Here is a 20,080-nt window from a genome sequence, read left to right on the forward strand (position 1 = left end):
GGTGGAGCAGTAAGCTGGTGCAGCTGCAAGCAGAGCGTCGTGGCGGGATCTACATGTGAAGCGGAGTACATGGCAGCCTCGGAGGCAGCGCATGAAGCTATTTGGGTGAAGGAGTTCATCACCGACCTAGGAGTCATACCCAATGCGTCGGGGCCAATCAAACTCTTCTGTGACAACACTGGAGCTATTGCCCTTGCCAAGGAGCCCAGGTTTCACAAGAAGACCAGGCACATCAAGCGTCGTTTCAACTCCATCCGTGAAAATGTTCAAGATGGAGACATAGAAATTTGCAAAGTACATACGGATCTGAATGTCGCAGATCCGTTGACTAAACCTCTCTCGCGAGCAAAACATGATCAACACCAGAACTCTATGGGTGTTCGATTCATCACAATGTAACTAGATTAGCGACTCTAGTGCAAGTGGGAGACTGTTGGAAATATGCCCTAGAGGCAATAATAAAAGTGTTATTATTATATTTCTTTGTTCATGATAATAGTCTTTTATTCATGCTATAATTGTATTATCCGGAAATCGTAATACACGTGTGAATACATAGACCACAATATGTCCCTAGTAAGCCTCTAGTTGACTAGCTCGTTGTGATCAACAGATAGTCATGGTTTCCTGGCTATGGACATTGGATGTCGTTGATAACGGGATCACAACATTAGGAGAATGATGTGATGGACGAGACCCAATCCTAAGCATAGCACAAAGGTCGGTTAGTTCGTTTGCTAGAGCTTTTCCAATGTCAAGTATCTCTTCCTTCGACCATGAGATCGTGTAACTCCTGGATACCGTAGGAATGCTTTGGGTGTATCAAACGTCACAACGTAACTGGGTGACTATAAAGGTGCACTACAGGTATCTTCGAAAGTGTCTATTGGGTTGACACGGATCGAGACTGGGATTTGTCACTCCGTATGACGGAGAGGTATCTCTGGGCCCACTCGGTAATGCATCATCATAATGAGCTCAAGGTGACCAAGGTGTTGGCCACGGGATCATGCATTACGATACGAGTAAAGTGACTTGCCGGTAACGAGACTGAACAAGGTATTGGGATACCGACGATCGAGTCTCGGGCAAGTAACGTACCGATTGACAAAGGGAATTGTATACGGGGTTTGATCGAATCCTCGACATCGTAGTTCATCCGATGACTTCATCGAGGAGCATGTGGGAGCCAACATGGGTATCCAGATCCCGCTGTTGGTTATTGACCGGAGAGTCTCGGTCATGTCTGCATGTCTCCCGAACCCGTAGGGTCTACACACTTAAGGTTCGGTGACGCTAGGGTTATCAGGAAGACAAGTATGTGATTACCGAATGTTGTTCGGAGTCCCGGATGAGATCCCGGACGTCATGAGGAGTTCCGGAATGGTCCGGAGGTAAAGTTTTATATATGGAAAGTTGTTAAACGGGCACCGGAAAGTTTCGGGGTCATACCGGTATTGTACCGGGACCACCGGAAAGGTTTCGGGGGTCCACCGGGAGGGACCACCCGTCCCGGGGGGCCACTTGGGCTGCGTAGGGATAGCAGCCAGCCCCTAGTGGGCTTGGTGCCCCCCCCTTGGGCCCATGCGCCTAAGGTTGGGGGGGAAACCCTAAAGGGGGCGCACCCCCCTTGCTTGGGGGGCAAGCCCCCCACCCCTTGGCCGCCGCCCCCCCCCTAGGGTTTTCCCTAGAGGGCCGGCCCCCCTTGCCCCTTCCCCTATATATAGAGGGGTGAGGGGAGGGCTGCAACACACCACAACTCAAGGCGCAGCCCCTCCCCTCCCCAACACCTCTCCTCCTCCGTACGTGCTTGGCGAAGCTCTGTCGGAGTACTGCTGCACCAACTACACCACGCCGTCGTGCTGCCATTGGAGCTGCCTTCCTCAACCTCTCCTTCCTCCTTGCTGGATCAAGACGGAGGAGATGTCTCCCGTCCCGTACGTGTGTTGAACGCGGAGGTGCTGTCCGTTCAGCACTTGGACATCGGTGATCCGAATCACGTTCGAGTACGACTCCATCATCACCATCCCCTTGACAAGCTTCCGCTCGTGATCTACAAGTGGTATGTAGATGCAAACTCTCTCCCTTTACTCGTTGCTTAGATGAACTCATAGATGGATCTTGGTGAAACCGTAGGAAAAATTTTAATTTTCTGCAACGTTCCCCAATAGTAGTGTTCTCCTTGAGTATGCACCGTTGCGAAAGTTCTTCGTGCTGAGACACCACGTGATGATCGGGTGTGATAGGTTCTACGTTCAAATACAACGGGTGCAAAACAGTTGCACACGCGGAATACTCAGGTTATACTTGATGAGCCAAGCATATACAGATATGGCCTCGGAACACGGAGACCGAAAGGTCTAGCGTGAATTATATAGTAGATATGATCAACATAGTGATGTTCACCAATGAAACTACTCCATCTCACGTGATGATCGGACATGGTTTAGTTGATTTGGATCACGTGATCACTTAGAGGATTAGAGGGATGTCTATCTAAGTGGGAGTTCTTAAGTAATATGATTAAATTGAACTTAAATTTATCATGAACTTAGTCCTGGTAGTATTTTGCAAATTATGTTGTAGATCAATAGCTCGCATTGTTGCTTCCCTGTGTTTATTTTGATATGTTCCTAGAGAAAATTGTGTTGAAAGATGTTAGTAGCAATGATGCGGATTGGATCCGTAATCTAAGGTTTATCCTCATTGCTGCACAGAAGAATTATGTCCTTGATGCACCGCTAGGTGACAGACCTATTGCAGGAGCAGATGCAGACGTTATGAACGTTTGGCTAGCTCAATATGATGACTACTTGATAGTTTAGTGCACCATGCTTAATGGCTTAGAATCGGGACTTCAAAGACGTTTTGAACGTCATGGAGCATATGAGATGTTCCAGGAGTTGAAGTTAATATTTCAAGCAAATACCTGAGTTGAGAGATATGAAGTCTCCAACAAGTTCTATAGCTAAAAGATGGAGGAGAATCGCTCAACTAGTGAGCATGTTCCCAGATTGTCTGAGTACTAGAATCGCTTGAATCAAGTGGGAGTTAATCTTCCAGATAAGATAGTGATTGACAGAATTCTCTAGTCACCATCATCAAGTTAGTAGAACTTCGTGATGAACTATAATATGCAAGGGATGACAAAAATAATTCCCAAGCTCTTTGTGATGCTGAAATCGACGAAGGTAGAAATCAAGAAAAGCATCAAGTGTTGATGGTTAACAAGACCACTAGTTTCAAGAAAAGGGCAAAGGGAAGAAGGGGAACTTCAAGAAGAACGACAAACAAGTTGCTGCTCAAGTGAAGAAGCCCAAGTCTGGTCCTAAGCCTGAGACTAAGTGCTTCTACTGCAAAGGGACTGGTCACTAGAAGCAGAACTACCCCAAGCGATTGGCGGATAAGAAGGATGGCAAAGTGAACATAAGTATATTTGATATACATCTTATTGATGTGTACTTTACTAGTGTTTATAGCAACCCCTCAGTATTTGATACTAGTTCAGTTGCTAAGATTAGTAACTCGAAATGGGAGTTGCAGAATAAACAGAGACTAGTTAAGGGTGAAGTGACGATGTGTGTTGGAAGTGGTTCCAAGATTGATATGATCATCATCGCACACTCCCTATAATTTCGGGATTAGTGTTGAACCTAAATAAGTGTTATTTGGTGTTTGCGTTCAGCATGAATATGATTTGATCATGTTTATTGTAATACGGTTATTCATTCAAGTAAGAGAATAAATTGTTGTTCTGTTTACATGAATAAAACCTTATATGGTTACACACCCAATGAAAATAGTTCGTTGGATCTCGATCGTAGTGATACACATAATCATAATATTGAAACCAAAAGATGCAAAGTTAATAATGATAGTGCAACTTATTTGTGGCACTGCCGTTTAGGTCATATTGGTATAAAGCGCATGAAGAAACTCCAAGCTGATGGGCTTTTGGAATCACTTGATTATGAATCAGATGATGCTTGCGAACCATGCCTCATGGGCAAGATGACTAAGACTCCATTCTTCGGAACAATGGAGCGAGCAACTGATTTGTTGGAAATCATACATACTGATGTATGTGGTCCGATGAATATTGAGGCTCACGATAGGTATCATTATTTTCTGATCTTCACAGATGATTTGAGCAGATATGAGTATATCTACTTGATGAAACATAAGTCTGAAACATTTGAAAAGTTCAAAGAATTTCAGAGTGAAGTGAAAAATCATCGTAACAAGAAAATAAAGTTTCTACGATCTGATCGTAGAGAAGAGTATTTGAGTTACGAGTTTGGCTTTTAGTTAAAAACAATGTGAAATAGTTTCACTACTCACGCCACCTGGAACACCACAATGTAATGGTGTGTCCGAACGTCATAACCGTACTTTATTAGATATGGTGCGATCTATGATGTCTCTTACCGATCTACCACTATCATTTTGGGGTTATGCATTAGAGACAGCTACATTCACGTTAAATAGGGCACCATATAAATCCGTTGAGAAGACACCGTATGAACTATGGTTTGGCAAGAAACCTAAGCTGTTGTTTCTTAAAGTTTGAGGTTGCAATGCTTATGTGAAAAAGTTTCAACCTGATAAGCTCAAACCCAAATCGGAGAAATGTGTCTTCATAGGATATCCAAAGGAAACTATTGGATACACCTTCTATCACAGATCCAAAGGCAAGACTTTTGTTGCTAAATTCGGAAACTTTCTAGAGAAGGAGTTTCTCTCGAAAGAAGTGAGTGGGAGGAAAGTAGAAAACTTGATAAGGTAATTGTACCTTCTCCCTTATTGGAAAGTAGTTCATCACAGAAATCTGTTCTTGTGGCTACTACACCAATTAGTGAGGAAGATAATGATGATGATCATGTAACTTCAGATCAAGTTACTACCGAATCTCGTAGGTAAACCAGAGTAAGATCCGCACGAGAGTGGTACGGTAATCCTGTTCTGGAAGTCATGTTACTAGACCATGACGAACTTGCAAACTATGAGGAAGCGATGATGAGCCCAGATTTCGCGAAATGGTTTGAGGCCATGAAATCTGAGATATGATCCATGTATGAAAACAAAGTATGGACTTTGATGGATTTTCCCGATGATCGGCAAGCCATAAAAATAAATGGATCTTCAAGAGGAAGACGGATGCTGATAGTAGTGTTATTATCTACAAAGCTAGAATTGTCGCAAAAGGTTTTTCGACAAGTTCGAGGTGTTGACTACGATGAGAGATTCTCACTCGTATCTATGCTTAAGTCTGTCCGAATCATGTGAGCAATTGCCGCATTTTATGAAATCTGGCAAATGGATAAACAAAACTGAATTCCTTTATGGATTTATTGAAGAAGAGTTGTATACGATGCAACTAGAAGGTTTTGTCAATCCGAAAGGTACTAACAAAATGTGCAAGCTCCAGCGATCCATCTATGAACTGGTGCAAGCATCTCGGAGTTGGAATATACGCTTTGATGAGTTGATCAAAGCATATAGTTTTATACAGACTTGCGGTGAAGCCTGTATTTGCAAAAAAGTGAGTGGGAGCACTACGGCATTTCTGATAAGTATATGTGAATGACATATTGTTGATCGGAAATAATGTAGAATTATTCTGTAAAGCATAAAGGAGTGTTTAAAAGGAGTTTTTCAAAGAAAGACTTCGGTGAAGCTGCTTACATATTGAGCTTCAAGATCTATAGAGATAGATCAAGACGCTTGATAAGTTTTTCCAATGAGTACATACCTTGACAAGATTTTGAAGTAATTCAAAATGGAGCAGTCAAAGAAAGAGTTCTTGCCTGTATTGCAAGGTGTGAAGTTGAGTAAGACTCAAAGCCCGACCACGGCAGAAGATAGAAAGAGAATGAAAGTCATTCCCTATGCCTTGGCCATAGGTTCTATAAAGTATGTCATGCTGTGTACCAGATCTATTGTATACCCTGCACTGATTTGGCAAGGGAGTACAATAGTGATCTAGGAGTAGATCACTTGACAGCGGTCAGAATTATCCTTAGTGAAATAAGGATATGTTTCTCGATTATGGACGTGACAAAAAGGTTCGTCGTAAAGGGTTACGTCGATGCAAGTTTTTGACACTGATCTAGAAGACTCTAAGTCTCGGTCTAGATACATATTGAAAGTGGGAGCAATTAGCTAGAGTAGCTCCGTGCAGAGCATTGTAGACATAGAATTTTGCAAAATACATGCGGATCTGAATGTGGCAGACCCGTTGACTAAACTTCTCTCACAAGCAAAACATGATCACTTTTTGAGTCTTAATCACATAGCGATGTGAACTAGATTATTGAATCTAGTAAACCCTTTGGGTGTTAGTTACATGGAGATGTGAACCAATCACATAAAGATGTGAAATCACATGGGGATGTGATCTAGATTATTGACTCTAGTGCAAGTGGGAGACTGAAGGAAATATGCCCTAGAGGCAATAATAAAGTTATTATTTATTTCCTTATATCATGATAAATGTTTATTATTCATGTTAGAATTGTATTAACCGGAAACATAATACATGTGTGAATACATAGACAAACAAAGTGTCACTAGTATGCCTCTACTTGACTAGCTCGTTAATCAAAGATGGTTATGTTTCCTAACCATGGACAAAGAGTTGTTATTTGATTAACGGGATCACATCATTAGTTGAATGATCTGATTGACATGACCCATTCCATTAGCTTAGCACCTGATCGTTTAGTATGTTGCTATTGCTTTCTTCATGACTTATACATGTTCCTATGACTATGAGATTATGCAACTCCCGTTTGCCGGAGGAACACTTTGTGTGCTACCAAACGTCACAACGTAACTGGGTGATTATAAAGGAGCTCTACAGGTGTCTCCAAAGGTACATGTTGGGTTGGCGTATTTCGAGATTAGGATTTGTCACTCCGATTGTCGGAGAGGTATCTCTGGGCCCTCTCGGTAATGCACATCACTTAAGCCTTGCAAGCATTGCAGCTAATGAGTTAGTTGCGGGATGATGTATTACAGAACGAGTAAAGAGACTTGCCGGTAACGAGATTGAACTAGGTATTGGATACCGACGATCGAATCTCGGGCAAGTAACATTCCGATGACAAAGGGAACAACGTATGTTATTATGCGGTCTGACCGATAAAGATCTTCGTAGAATATGTAGGAGCCAATATGGGCATCCAGGTCCCGCTATTGGTTATTGACCGAAGACGTGTCTCGGTCATGTCTACATTGTTCTCGAACCCGTAGGGTCCACACGCTTAAGGTTTCGATGACAGTTATATTATGAGTTTATGAGTTTTGATGTACCGAAGGAGTTCGGAGTCCCGGATGAGATCGGGGACATGATGAGGAGTCTCGAAATGGTCGAGACGTAAAGATCGATATATTGGACGACTATATTCGGACATCGGAAAGGTTCCGAGTGATTCGGGTATTTTTCGGAGTACCGGGTAGTTACGGGAGAAGCAATGGGCCTTGATGGGCTTTAGTGGGAAGAGGAGAAAGGGCCAAGGGGCTGCTGCGCCCCCCCTCCCCTCTGGTCCGAATTTGACTAGGGAAAGGGGGGCCGGCCACCTTTCCTTCTCCTCCACTTCCTTCTTCCTTCCTCCCCTCTTGGTGGACTCCTACTAGGACTTGGAGTCCTAGTAGGACTCTACATCCTGGCCGCACCAAGCCTTGGCCGGCCTCCTCCTCCTTTAGTCCTTTATATACGGAGGCAGGGACACCCCAGAGACACACAAGTTGATCCACGTGATCTATTCCTTAGCCGTGTGCGGCGCCCCAGCCACCATAGTCCTCGATAATATTGTAGCGGTGCTTAGGCAAAGCCTTGCAGTAGTAGTACGTCAAGATCGTCACCACGCTGTCGTGCTGACGGAACTCTTCCGCGACACTTTGCTGGATCGGAGTCCAGGGATCGTCATCGAGCTGAGCGTGTGCTAGAACTCGGAGGTGTCGTAGTTTCGGTGCTTGATCGGTCGGATCGTGAAGACGTACGACTACATCAACCAAACGCTTCCGTTGTCGATCTACTAGGTATGTAGATCATACTCCCCCTCTCGTTGCTATGCATCACCATGATCTTGCGTGTGCGTAGGAAATTTTTTGAAATTACTACGAAACCCAACACCTACAACTGCAAGTTCTAGCTTCTAAATCCACTGGATATCTCCATTCCCTCTTCTCTTTATCCAAATATGATATCTCTGCTATGGTACCCGAGCAAAGCGTCATGTTCATTTCCAAGCCTGTTGTCTTCTGCTTCAGTTCATTCATCACGGCAGGGATGATAATGTGGCCCATGAATTTTGCCTCGGCTATTCCTGCACGATAATGAAATTTCTGCATGTATTCTATCCTTATCCTGTCAAGCAAATCCACCACATAATGACCCTTTAGTTTCCGGATCGTTGAGTTGAAAGACTCTGCTGGATTATTGTGCACATAGTCAACTTTACTCACTTCACTGAATTGGCTTCTGGCCCATAACTTGAAGTGGTGTGTTTCCAAGTATTCTTTCACTTTGGTATTCATGTATAACTACCTCAAGTGGTAGTTGTGCTTCTTCACGCTGCATGTCAAAGATGCTGGCCATAAATTGTCGGTATACACCTTTCCTTTAAATTTCTTCATGAAATTTACAGCAAGGTGACGCATGCATTCCCTATGCTCTACTCCAGGGAACACATTATCCATGGCCACTTCTAAACCTTTGCAGGCATCTGTATGAATGACCAACCCATTGGGATGTGCAATAGCCCGGCGGAGATTATGCAAAAACCAAGTCCAGCTCTCCTCAGACTCTGTCTCCAGCACATCATAGGCAACTGAAAATACAAAACTATGTGCATCAACTGCACAAGCTGCTACTAACTGTCCTTTAAACCTCCCTGTGAGAAAAGTGGCATCAATAGCCAAATAAGGCCTGCAGCCTGCCAAAAAACCCCGGTGACAAGCCTCAAAGCAGACAAAAACCCTCCTAAAGCATTCCTTGGTCTTTGTCACTCCCCTGAATGTGTACTCCACGGTGTGGTGATCAATATCTACAATACTACATGGGCTTGTCCTCTCCACTTCACCTTTGAATGAATACAACAATTGAAAACTTTCCTGCCAGTTACCATAAATAGAATCCATAGCATGTTGTTTATCATTGAACAACCTCATGTATGGTAAATCTATCTTGAACTTATCTTTGATGTTCTTCTGCAATTCCTTTGGACCCACTTGCTGGTTTTCTTTCACCCATTTCTTTACTTCTTCTGCCACCCATCTTGACTTGGCTCTACTGATTGTATCCTTCCTAAGGGTTGATTCCTGGCATGTGTGCTTAAAAGGGTTCACTTTGACCTGAACATTAGTGCTATTCCGCATTTTAGATGCAAGCAGCCTCCATGGACAACCTTCACTCGGACAGTGCACTCTGTAACGTACTTGATCACTCTTGTCAACTTTGAAAGTACGTTCTACCTTGATGCAGTATGTCACAAGTGCATTTCTACACTCATTCATGGATGCAAAAACTGTACCTTCTTCCATATGAGGGTTCAAAGGGTCCCATTCAACAGCTGCAAGGTCTTCGTCCTCACCCATCGCGTCATCATCCACACGGACTGCATTGTGAGCCTCATCTTGATTTTCGGTCCGAGGTGCCCGTCGTAAATTCCGAATAACATCAGAATATAGCTTCTCTTCATCAACCCCAGAATTGTAGCCATCAGGCTCCACTTCAAGGGGGACCCTACTGCTGTTGCCCACACTTGTCGAGCCACCACGTCGCCGTGCACCAACTGAACTGTTCTGGCTAGAGATGCCATTACGATGACTTGGTTCTCCCCGAGATGTTGCACCCGCCATCCTAGGTCCAAATGCCTGCTCAAGCACATCAACTTGCAGCCTCACATGAAAATTATCTTTCTCTTTATGCCTAACAAACATGGTAGCTAGCTCTTCATCATTACTAACTGTCACCCAATTCTTTTCCCCATCATAGTATTTGTATACCACTTCATCAAGCAAACCCCAAGGATATTGGCTACAAATTACCTCCCCAAATTGTCTGAAACTCCAATTACTAGCCATTGGCAACCGATAATCAAAACCTCCTTGGTATTTCTTCTTATCCTTTGCATCAAACATGTACCGGTCCCTTCTAATGTGCACCATGAAAGAAAACCGCAACTCCATCCTAACCGACGAAAAACAGAGACGCAATCAGCACACTAATTGGGCAAACCTACTCGAATCGAGTGTTCAAGTGCACAACTAAGCTCAATCTAAACAAGAGGCGAGACTTACCCCTCGGGAACCCAGTCGTGGATGCGGCGGATCTCCGTCCCGATGCCTGCCTCGCCAAATACTCCGGGGTCGCCGCTACTCACCATTTCACCCTAGGGTTCTTCCTCCTAGTTTAAATAGCTCCAGCAGCCCCCCACCTTTGAGCGCTCCGGCCGGGCGCACGGAAGGAGGTCGCGCCGCGGATCGAGCAGGTGGCGGGCGCCTCACCCGTGGCATCGCAGGAAGGTGGTGGGCGTCACAGGTAGCCGTGGAGCATAGGCGCGGGGAGGTAGCGGCGGAGCAGGCCATGCAACTGGTGGCGGGGCAGGTGCTGGTCGCGGCGCAGGTGGCGGCGGCGGCGGCGCAGGACAGCCGACCGGGCGGATGGGTTGCCAATGATTTGGGGATTTAGTTGCACGGGCCTACATGTCAGCTCCGGACCCACGTCCACGCGGTCCCACGTGTAAGCTCCGGACCCACAACCACTAACGTCGGCGGACGGAATGGACTCAAATATGGCTGTTTGGCCTCGTCATAGTTGTTGTGCTCGGACTAGGGGCAAAACTGAGGATAATTCGCATCTGAGGGCAAAACTGAGCACATGGACACCACTGAGGGCAAAAGGATAATTAACCCATTTGGGTATCTTCACTGCTATACTTATTTTGAACTCCTGAAGCGTCGCCAACTATCCCTTTCTCGGGGTGGCAAATGCTCCTTGCAGATGTCCCAATAACAATAATCGTTGTTGTCGTGTTGAAAGGAAAATCATAGTTCGGTTCCATATGTTGGTTTCACTCTCCACGTCTCTTACCGACCTGACAGTGATTTCCTTTCGTCTTTTTGATCTTTGATGTTAACGAGTTGTACATTTTTTTTAACCTTCTGGTTGAGGAAGTAGTCACAGCCCAAAAGCTACCAGACACAGCTCTACGTAAATTGAGCCAAAGGTGCATGAGAGAGGGAGACAGTGTGTAGTCTGGATGCTCGGAATGATCACATATGGCATAGGAGGTGTCGCTCGACCCCTGTCAGCACTTGAGAATACGGTCGCTGGAGGGGAGCCAGCCTCTAATAAGTTGCCAAACAAAAACCTTGGTGTTTAAGGTTGAGCATACAAAATAAAGGTCCCTGATCGTAACCTTTTCTTATGTTATTCTTGATGCAAACGAGTTGAAATTGCGGAGTCTTGCCACACATTGGTTTAACGACAGATATGCATCATGCATGACTCAATGGGGGCAACAGTTGTGCTTCGGTAATTTCCTCAAAAAATAATAAAAATTGTGCTTCTGTAAGCAAAGGTGCATGAGAAGAAAATGTGGTCCACGTACTCCGAATGACCGCGTAGGGCATACAAATGTTGGTCAACCTTTAACAAGTTTTCAGAAAAATCATTGATGTTTTAAGGTCGAGCAAAAAATAAGAGACTCAGGTTGTCCTTTTTTGTAATTCCTGATGTAAAAGGAGTCGCAGACCAAAAAATCTCGCACACATATTTAGATAAAATTGATCCTGCCACAAAAAAGATAAATTGACGCAAGGTGGAACAAGATGTGGTATACATCTTCGTCTTCACGGGGCATATGAACTATTGCCCGACACTTGTCGCTTGAACATAATGCTAAAGAGAGAAAAAATATCACTCCCTCTATTTTATATTAACTGTCGCAGCTTTAGTACAACTTCATACAGATCGGAAGGAGTACTATGTTTTACAGTTGAGCATAAATATACTCTGAAAAACAGAGTTGAATATAAATAAATAAAAAGATCCGGGTTAGTTCTACTAGCAGCAGTCTTGTGTCCTTCCTTCCTCGGCCACCAGCACCGCCGCCGGTCCGCCCCATCTCCAATGGCCTTTGGCCCATGGAGGTGTGGAGGATCTCAGCCCCCCGCTGGCGGGAGGGACCCCGTTCTTATTTTTGTTAGGTTCAACGTCTTGGTTAGGGATGTGTATCCGTGGCGATGTCCCTCAGTAAGAATGATGTCTTCCGCATCATATCCCCGTCCCAATGGTGCGAATAGTGTCGTCAAGGGATGTGTGGAGGTGTATCTCCATCGGAACTCGCGGGATTCGATCGGTGCTGGTCTTCAGTGGATCTATTTGGATCCAGTTTTTGTTCGTCTTCGTTCGTGTGGTTACAGGTTTAATCTTTCCGATCTACAACTCTCTTCATCGGCGATGGTTGCTGCTTTGGTGTGCTGGTCCTTTGGGGCCTTAGCACGACGACTTCCCGACTGTCTACTACAGCAAGGTTTGCGTAGCTCCGGTGAGGGAGGGGCGATGACGAGGGCGCGCCTTCAACTTGCTTCAGTGTTTATAGTCATCGCTAGATGATTCATGGACTTGATTGTAATTTTAATACTTCTAGTGTTCTCTGTACTACCATGATTGATAAATAGATTGAAAGGTTCTCTCACAAAAAAATATTAATAAATAAATGAAAGGAGCATGAGTAACCTCTTGATGTTGACTTGCAATTCTTTTCTATGTTAAATCCTTTTTTCTTATCAGCAAGGCATGTGATGACACCACCAGCTTCTTTGATTTATGTAGCACAACCACCCTTTTATTTAGAAAAGGGGATGACCGTCAACCTCTGCATCTGAACGATGCATGTAATCATTTTTATTAATTATTCATAAAAATCTTATAAAAAAATACATTAGTACGTCTGAAGTTATCATCTCCACAACATCTGTCGCTACTCCTATCTAACTGATGAAGGGGTGCCGATAGTCCGAGTCGAATACCAAATAAACCTCACATCAAAGCCTAACATCTAAAACCTGATTGCCCCAACCAAGCCACACTGCCGAGTGTGGGGCGCACACCAGTTTGGTGCCCTTTCAGAGGCCGCCGCCGCCTTCTATCGATCCATATTCAGAGCAGATACTGACGCATCAATTGCCAGCCCTGCGGTCGACGCCACCACGGAGCTAGACAACGCCATCACCCTACGCGCGCCCATCATCACACATCCGCCCCCGAGACCTTGCTGCACCACGCCGCGGAGACTCCATGTCGTCGATGCATGACATGAAACGCCACTCCACCGCTAAAACCGTCCGCTGGTCCCTCAATCCAATGCACACCTCCAAAAATGACGCCCCAAGGAGGATACGGCACAAGAGCGCCGCCATCATACGATCAACTGATTAAGGGTTTCCCCCGGAGGTAGTGAGATGAGTTGGGAGCTTCACCTCTATGATGCCTTCAAGAAGCAAACAACGCAAGGACGTCGCCATCACCGGCTCCGGCCACCGGCCTAAGACCAGGTTTTCACCCGGATCTGTCTCAAGAAATCCAGCCGACAACCCGTGCACCATCCCGACCGCCTTCAAAGCCCCGGATCTAGTTGCCTAGATCCAGCGACCACCCACAATAGCATTGCCATCGTGGAAGCCCTAGCACACCGGCCATTGTTTTGTGAGAGCCACCACTGGAACCTGAGAGGAGGGCCGCTGCCCCACCTCGCCAAACCGTGAGAGCCGCCGAGAGGGATCCCGCGCGCTTGTCACCGTCTCTGATCCGAACTAATCCGGAGCCACAGCCACCAGATCGCCTGTGCAGATCCGCCTTGGACAGGGACAACACCATGCCATGTTGTCGCGGGCGGCCGAGCTTCACCTGTCGCCTCCTTCCAGGACCGCCGCCCCGGGATCCAGGCCGACCGCCGCCGCCGCCACCGGCCATGTTCCATCGGCACCGAATCGCCGAGCCATTGGCCACCACAACCATGGCCGTCGTGACCATGCAGATGCACCCAACGACCCGCACCACCCGAACTTTCATGTCGACCCGCCGCCTCCGCCCACCACCACGCTGTCACCGGAGGCGAGCCGCCGCGACCCGGATCAGGGAGAGGCGCCTCAACGCCGATGGGTGACCTGCCTCACCCGATCTAGACGCGCGCGGGGAAGAGGGGGTTGGTGGGTCGTTCGCCGCCCCTGTCGGCCGGCCGGGGCTTCGCTCGGTAGCTTCCTCCAGCATTGACGGAGGGGAGGACACGGTGGAGATGACCCAAGAGCGCGGTTGAGGATCTCCTTCCGGAGCCGCCCTAGCAGGGGGCGACGCGGGGGACGCGAGTGAGATCAGCATAGCCACCCTTGCATTGTCGGTATGCCTAGGGAACAGCGCAGCTTCCTTCATTGCCCTTTCGGCATGGACAATCTGAAAAGCACCGCAATGCGTGTGTTTTCGAGAACACCCATCCATCTCACTCTAGCATCTCTGATCAGATCAAGGAAGACGCGTGCCTGGACCAAGGCGGGCGTCAAAGGGCTAGGCATGATTATACTACATCCTAACCTCATGTAAGTATGTAACTAAGGGTTGAGCAACCCATCTCTCTGATCATAGCCGTGCATTCTTCCTGGGTACACAGTTTAAGAATTGCACCTTTATACTTTCTAACCCATTATTAATGAAACGGTACGCAACATGCGTATTCGTGAAGAAAATAAAATAAGCTTCTAATTTTTTGGAATGATGTAACTTCTACTATTTTAAATTATAATAAAACTAACTATGATGGATTTTCTCAAAATGACTAAAGTTACAAAAAAAATGTAGGAAAATCTTTCAATCTATTCATCAAACATCATAGCGGTATAAAGAATACGAGAAGTGACAAAAACTACATCCATGTGCGTAGACCACCTAGCGAAATTAAAGGTACATAGATGGACAATTACTTGTAGGAAAAAATCTGAAGGCTAAAATATGTGTATTTTAGGAACGAGAACCATTTGGTATTTGCATATTAGCATGCGGGCTCTATATCTATCACTATCACTCACTATCGCTAAAAACATGTGAGAGTTTGTAGCTAAATAATAACAACAACAACAACAACAACAACAACAACAACAACAACAATAACAACAACGACAACAACAACATGTAGCGTTCAATCAGTACGATTTTTTTAGTAGGATCATGTGGATCGATGCACGTGGCTGGCCTGGGGGCGCGTCGATCGCTGGCGTGTCGCTGCGTCGACGGGCAAAAGGCAACAGGCAATAGGATGTGTACGTACCTAGCTGAATGCAACCGCTTTGTCCTGGTTTTCCGACGGCGAGGAACGCATGGGGAAGTCGTCTGATGACCGATATTCGAGAGAGACGAATCGTCTATCTGTCTGTCCACGGAGACGTGTGGCGGTTACGCGGGGACGACGATCACATCCTCTCCTCGTGTGGAACTCTGGATCACGTCAGAGACGCCTACGCTTTGACTTTGAGCGCACACACCGCCCTCCGCGCTCCGCTCCGTTCACAACCTCCCACGTTGGCTGACTTTCTGTGTCTATAATCCCCCCCGCTCAGCCTAGATCGTGCTTCGTGTTCATCCATCTTGGATCGACCGAATTCTCGATTGGCATCTTCTCTCAGAGATGTTAAGTCAGCTCTAGTCTTTCCCTCAAAATGCTACAAGTCCCTGAAATTTTTGGTATGGAGAGTTTAATACTACTCACTCTGTTATGAATCATAAGATGTTGTTCTAACTTATTCTGAATAGAATGTATGTACAGTTCATATATGGTTTGTATTAAAATATTCAAAGCGCATTATAACAAGTACTCCTCCGTTACTAAGGCGCTTGTTGAAATCTCTAGTGGTATTAAAATGGATACCACTGTCCATTCCTAAGGGATACACCGTCCGAAAATACTTGTTATCAAAATGGATAAAAAAAGATATACTACTCCCTCTGTAAACTAATATAAGAGCGTTTAGAATACTAACATAGTGATCTAAACGCTCTTATATTAGTTTACAGAGGAAGTATTTCCAAACAAAGGAAGTGTGTAGGTTGAAAAACTACAACAGGTATGACTCCACTGGTCGACTCTTAAAATGTTTACAACCTCAACACCGACTTTTTTCGACCAGACCACTGATATGATCATTGCTCTGAGAACCACTTCACCACCGTGAGCATGAACGACGAGGAAGCTTCCCTTGGCAGTCTAGGGATGCAAGCGGCGTCCTGTATACCCCGCAAAACCATCAAATTAGTTCACTTCTGGCCGAAAAATTAACACTGAATTAGTTCTACGCTCTAGCCCGCAAACCCGCCCGCTCTGCATCCAACGCTTTACGTACTTATCATCTCGCTGTTAGTATTTGCCATTGCTTCATATGCGTATATGCCTTATTTATTTATTTTTTGGCACAAGATTGCATATATAGAGATTTTTTTGCGAGAGCATATATATAGTTCTTCTCCTACACGTTGAGTTTTACTGGCACACTTGTCATGGTGTTAATTTTTTTTAGAGGGGTGTCATGGTGTTGAACTGTTGATGAACTTTTTTTCTTGATAGGGGTGAACTGTTCCATCGCAAAAAGAAAAGAAAGGGTGAACTGCTGATGAACTCAATTAAACTCTCCTTGACCGACGATGACACCGCGCTTATCCATGAGTAACGTGCATCGTGGCCGCCGGGCGCTGCTCCACGCCTTCACGTGTTGCGGCTGGCCCAGGGCTGCCCACGTCGTAGCGATCGAGAGAGAGTCGAGTCAAACAAATGATTTTGACGTGCATTGTTTTTAATGATTCCGTGTCTCTAAAATGTCTTCTTCCGCGAAAGTCATATTCTACTCCCGAGCTCAAATGCTATCTTAATTATGAATAGTAAAATAAAAAAATGTAGGAAAAAATTCTGATTTTTTTGAACTTTGACAAATGTTTTGCATGCATACCAAAATTCAGCACGAAATGACATTCGTGAAAGTCATGGCGAAAAAAAAAATCAGCAGTCCAAAATGTTTTCAAAACTAGCATTTTTTGGTTTTTCTACATGACTTCCACAAATGTCATTTCATGCTGAAAGTTTGTAAGCATACAAAACATTTGTCAAATTTTACCACAAAAAAATCAGTACTTTTTTACTGTTCATGAGGGAGCAGATACTCCACGTCCCTTCTTTCGAAGTTTCTTTGACAACCGATTAGTTTTTAGAGCTCCTCAAATATCATACATTCAAATTATACACACTCCTAGCACACTCGAGCATCCTTTTTTTTTCAAATTTATTGCTCATGGCAGGTGTAGATGAGTTTGGGTGCCAAAACGCCATCCTCTTGCCAGTTTTACTTCCACTTTATGTTTGATTGTCGCAGCCGCCACATCAAACGTTACTACTTCTTCCGTTCCAAATTACTTGCAGTTCTTATTCTATGAAGTTAAATTTCCTTATATTTGAGATTTGACCAAGTTTGTGAGAAAATGTGCTAATGTTCATGCAATCTCAAATATGTGTAAAAACATGTATTTTGATGACTCTAATGGAACTAGGTCAGATGCCCACTAAAAAAATGCCCATTTTAATCATCTGCTTGTCAGGCTGGCAAAAGAACCGCCGAACAGTTTATACAAAGATAAGAATGAGTAGTGCCTAGTTTCCCAATCATGAAAACTTCTACATGATGCCATCTGCACGACATAATACTGCATCTGAGTTGTCACCATAGTCTTCAAGACCAACTGACCAAGCACTTCCACAAGCTATGTGCTCATGGTTACCTCAAATCTCCAGGTCAACAGATATAAAACTCAAAGCACCTACCATTGGGTGCAAGTGCTTTCCTCCAACACAACTCCAGATGCCAATGCTATCGAAAACAGGAATAGATTGAACATGAGCTGTGAATCCGGAACCCTTTTTATTTATTTATATGCACCAGAGGAATCAGGTCTGTACAGGTATACACCAAGTTTGTTGCTGGTTGCGCACAAGGACACGAACACAGTTGCAAGCTGACACAATGCGTGCAGCCAGGCCAGTTAAGGATCATATATACAGTGTGGGTGGGGTGGATTATTTGTCAACCAATGTCTGCAGGCTCTGGGCTCTTAGAACAGGTCCCACTGCCAGTAGATCTTGTCCACGATGCCTCCGCCGCTCCGCACGGCCACATGGAGGGTCTCCGATGCCGGAGGGACACCCCACAGCAACGGAACAGCCACCGACATGGTCAGCTTCTCCTGAAGGCCGTCACTGCTCGCCTTCTCTGCAGTGACAATCTGAGCAAAAATGGCACCCTTTTAAGTTTGAAAGGATGTTCAATTGGAGATAAAGCTTTGATTTTGCAGTTTGAGGAATTCAATGACTGCACTTTGTTAAGATTATAGCGGCACATATAGTTCCAGGGGTAACATAAGTACCTCGCCACCATGCTCCAAGACGGTATCTTCCACCACATCGCTTAGCATTTCAATAGACCGACAAAAGCCAAAGATGCATAATCTTCTACCCATGTCCAGGCCCTGATAGATAATACCGCATGGTATTACTATATGAAAACATAAACATCAAACACACATAAGTGATAAGAAACATTTACATTTGTAGCTGCTATGTTAAACAGTGCTCCAAGGCAAAGACTTTGATTTGGATCCATGTAAGAGCTCTCCTGAAACCGGCGGGGTTTGCCTTTTCCCTTTTGTTGCCTCTTCTGTCCAAATTTAACACACATGAGGATGGCATGCAAAATATTGATGACGCCAGGATAAAGCAACTTCAGCAAATATACATGAATAAACTTGAATCCGCAACAAAACAAAAAAGAAATGGTTGGGTCGATATTCCCAGGATACAAAAAATAATTGTAAGCTTTCAGGCAACTAGCTTTTGGTGAGTACAGTGGTACAAATGAATATGGTGCTCAAATATACTCCTATACGGTGCTGCTTTTCAAGGTTTTATAGTCTAGATTCCCATTAAATATGTTTTATTATTACATGATAACGTAAGTAAAATGTGAAAAGAGCTGAATCTTTTTAACGTACACAATAAAATTGTTATTGCCCCGAATGCAGTAACCAACAGTGTAAGCATGACTGTTTAATATACATTTCTCGGTGTTATATAATTTCCAGTTACATATATTTCCCGGTGTTATACACATTCCAGCTACCCATTCATGTCTGATCAAACTAAATAAAACCTGGCTTTGTGGTACAGTGAACAAATAGGAATAGCACAAAGTTATTTCCATGGAAACTAGAAGGACGGCATATATCATTAACATCTTCATGCGCACTGAATAACAGTGTTCACAATATGCATAACAACATCTCAGTCCCGAAATGAAGCTCCATTTCAGTTTTATTAACAAGGACCAACATGTTGCTGTTTAGTATGACGCGCGAGGGAGCTTAGTAGTTCCAGCTCAACAAGATTCAGTACCTCGGAGGCGGTGACTCGACGAGGCACCATGTTACCGCCTATCTGAACCAGCCCATCGGAAGTGAAGAGCGTGATTTTATCCTCTTGCACCCACTCGATATCTGCCAGGAGAAGCACACGCAGATCGAACCCGTCAGCGCGCACGGCATGGTACACACACAGATCAGTACAGGGACAGACAACCCCCATACGAAACAAATCGACATTCTGCCCAACGATGAGCACAGCAGCCTACCCCATTACCAACTACCATCTCACGGAGCACGAAACAGCAACCGCGGCATCAATATCACTCATCTCTCAACATTTAATAATAATAAAAAAGGCATCGCTGGTCAAAGCGCTCGGGCAACATCAGGGCAGCGATCCGGGGGCGGGAGTTTACCGAACCCGGTGGAGAGATCCAGGGGCTGCTCCCACGGGTAGGGCCCGTAGAGGTCCTCGGGCTCGCCCTTCCTCGCCCGGGCGCGCAGCCGCGACCCGGGGCGGCAGCGGCGCGAGGACCGGGGCCTCCCGCCGCCGCGGAGCGGGGAGGAGAGGGGCCTCCTGGACGCCAGCGAGCGCGGGAGGGAGGAGGAGAGGGCGGCGGAGTC

At 45.3% G+C, this 20,080-nt stretch overlaps 1 protein-coding gene across 1 annotated transcript; it reads right to left on the bottom strand.

Annotated features, from left to right (window-relative positions):
• Positions 1 to 17,937: 17,937 nt before the first annotated feature.
• LOC119283378 lies at positions 17,938 to 20,077 on the bottom strand (the record flags this gene model as incomplete). Its single annotated transcript, XM_037562949.1, has 5 exons — positions 17,938 to 18,322; positions 18,464 to 18,565; positions 18,643 to 18,753; positions 19,488 to 19,588; positions 19,873 to 20,077. Coding segments are annotated over 5 exons (690 nt in total), but the record flags the coding sequence as incomplete, so codon positions are not given.
• Positions 20,078 to 20,080: the final 3 nt, after the last annotated feature.

This window comes from Triticum dicoccoides, chromosome 4A, assembly GCF_002162155.2.
Source record: "Triticum dicoccoides isolate Atlit2015 ecotype Zavitan chromosome 4A, WEW_v2.0, whole genome shotgun sequence".
Classification (NCBI taxonomy): domain Eukaryota; kingdom Viridiplantae; phylum Streptophyta; class Magnoliopsida; order Poales; family Poaceae; genus Triticum; species Triticum dicoccoides.